This window comes from Tamandua tetradactyla, chromosome Y, assembly GCF_023851605.1.
Source record: "Tamandua tetradactyla isolate mTamTet1 chromosome Y, mTamTet1.pri, whole genome shotgun sequence".
NCBI lineage: Eukaryota > Metazoa > Chordata > Mammalia > Pilosa > Myrmecophagidae > Tamandua > Tamandua tetradactyla.
Genome location: NC_135354.1, coordinates 11,642,972 through 11,645,534, shown reverse-complemented (window position 1 = coordinate 11,645,534; position 2,563 = coordinate 11,642,972). Strand labels below are relative to the sequence as shown.

General features: G+C 44.6%; 1 protein-coding gene across 1 annotated transcript; it reads left to right on the top strand.

Annotated features, from left to right (window-relative positions):
• The first annotated feature begins 282 nt into the window (after positions 1-282).
• LOC143672519 (gigaxonin-like) lies at positions 283-2,095 on the top strand. Its single transcript, XM_077147125.1, is given in 2 exon segments — positions 283-449; positions 868-2,095. Coding segments are annotated over 2 exon segments (1,395 nt in total).
• The last annotated feature ends 468 nt before the right edge of the window (positions 2,096-2,563 follow it).

Sequence of the window (2,563 nt, the reverse complement as noted above, 5' to 3'; positions counted from 1 at the left end):
ATCAAAACATCTTCACATCAGGATCACACCATAAAAACCATTACAATAATCATCAAGAATCCAAGCTAAAGAATTACAATTCATGGCGCAGGCGCGTTCCGGGGGCTCCCGCTAGTGCTCCGAACGCCGAGCGCCGGGCCCGGAGGGCGCGCGCGCGGGGTGGGAGGACGGGGTGCGCGCCGGATGCGGACTGCACAGGGGGTCCGGCGGGGCGGCGATGCGAGCGGGACCGGCGGGCCGAGGAGAGGGCGCACGGGGCAAGCCAGCAGTGACGGCGGCGCGATGGCCGAGGGCAGCACCGTGTCCGACCCTCATCACGCCGCGCGCCTGCTGCGGGCGCTCAGCTCTTTCCGCGAGGAGTCCCGCTTCTGCGACGCGCACCTGGTCCTCGACGGGGAGGAGATCCCGGTGCGGAAGAACATTCTGGCGGCGGCTAGCCCGTACATCAGGTCACTCTGGCTCCAGTGTTGAAAATGGGTTGTAAGAGTCAAGAATGGAAGCAGAGAGACCAATTAGGAGGATGCTGCAGTTGTGCAAGTGGGAGATAAGGATGATCTGGACTATGATTTGGCTGTGGAATTGGCACGAAGTGGCCGGGTTGAAGATATTTGGTAATAGGACTTGAGGAAAAGCAGAGAGACCAGAGACTGGAGATGACTTTCAGGTTCACTGTGGACTTCCTCATTATCAACAATAAACAATGGTTATCACTTACTGTGAGGTTGGGAATAGTTTAAAAGATGACAAGTACAGCATCTGCCCTCAGAGTTTACAATTCACTTGTGAAAAAGCAAGTTCAGAACAAAAGCTATTTTAATTGTGTAGCTATTTCTCGCTCTGAGGAGAAGAAACTACTCCAGTGAGCAGGACAAAGTTAAACTATAATCCTCCAAAAGATGATGGATCAACTTATAAGATTGAACTTGAAGGGATATCGGTAATGGTTATGAGAGAGATCCTGGATTACATCTTCAGTGGGCAGATCAGACTAAATGAAGATACAATCCAAGATGTTGTACAGGCAGCAGACCTGCTACTGCTAACAGACCTTAAGACCCTGTGCTGTGAGTTCTTAGAAGGCTGCATTGCTGCTGAGAACTGCATCGGGATCCGTGACTTTGCACTGCATTACTGCCTGCATCATGTACATTACCTTGCTACAGAGTACCTGGAGACTCATTTCTGAGACGTCAGCAGCACAGAATAATTCCTAGAACTGAGTCCTCAAAAGCTTAAAGAAGTGATTTCTCTTGAGAAGTTTAATGTTGGCAATGAAAGATATGTATTTGAAGCAGTAATTCGATGGATAGCACATGATTCAGAAATAAGAAAGGTCCACATGAAGGATGTTATGTCAGCACTGTGGGTCTCGGGGTTAGACTCCAGCTATTTACGGGAACAGATGCTGAATGAACCATTAGTACGAGAAATTGTCAAAGAGTGTAGCAACATACCACTCAGCCAGCCACAGCAAGGAGAGGCAATGCTAGCAAATTTCAAACCCCGGGGTTATTCTGAGTGTATTGTAACTGTTGGTGGAGAAGAAAGAGTTTCACGGAAACCAACAGCAGCGATGCGATGTATGTGCCCTCTCTATGATCCTAATCGGCAGCTTTGGATCGAACTGGCCCCTTTAAGCATGCCAAGAATTAACCACGGTGTTCTCTCAGCAGAAGGATTTTTGTTTGTATTTGGAGGCCAAGATGAAAATAAACAGACACTGAGCTCAGGAGAAAAATATGATCCAGATTTAAATACATGGACTACATTGCCACCTATGAATGAGGCAAGACATAACTTTGGAATTGTGGGGATAGATGGAATGCTGTATATTTTAGGAGGCGAGGATGGTGAAAAGGAGCTAATTTCCATGGAGTGTTATGACATTTATTCTAAAACTTGGACAAAGCAACCTGATTTGACCATGGTCAGGAAGATTGGCTGCTATGCGGCTATGAAAAAGAAAATCTATGCCATGGGTGGAGGGTCATATGGAAAACTTTTTGAGTCTGTGGAATGTTATGATCCAAGAACCCAGCAGTGGACTGCTATTTGCCCACTAAAAGAGAGAAGGGTGAATCATGTTGATTTTTGAATGTCAAACCAATCTTGCTTTCCTGGGATGAACTCTACTTGGTTGGATTTGATGTTGTCTTCTTTTTATATATTGCCAGAATGATTTGCTAATTTTTGCCTCTATATTCATGAGGAGTATTGGTCTGTAGTTTTATTTTCTTATAATATCTTTGGTTTTGTTTTAAGGGTAATGGTGGCCTTTTTAAATGAATTGGGATGTATTCCCTCCTCTTCTAATTTTTCAGAAGGGTTTGTGTAAAAGTGGTACCATTTCTTCCTTAAGTGTTTGGCAGAATTCACCAATAAATTTATCTGAGCCTAAAAAAAAAAAAAAAAGAATTACAATTCAACAGCTTCAGGTATATCCTTCTAGGTATTCTAATATACTAGAAACTAAAAAAGGAATTTCTATACAATGCATAAGAATACCTCCAGAATTACCTCTAAACTCTGAGCTCTCTCAGCCACTGAAACTTTATTTCAATTT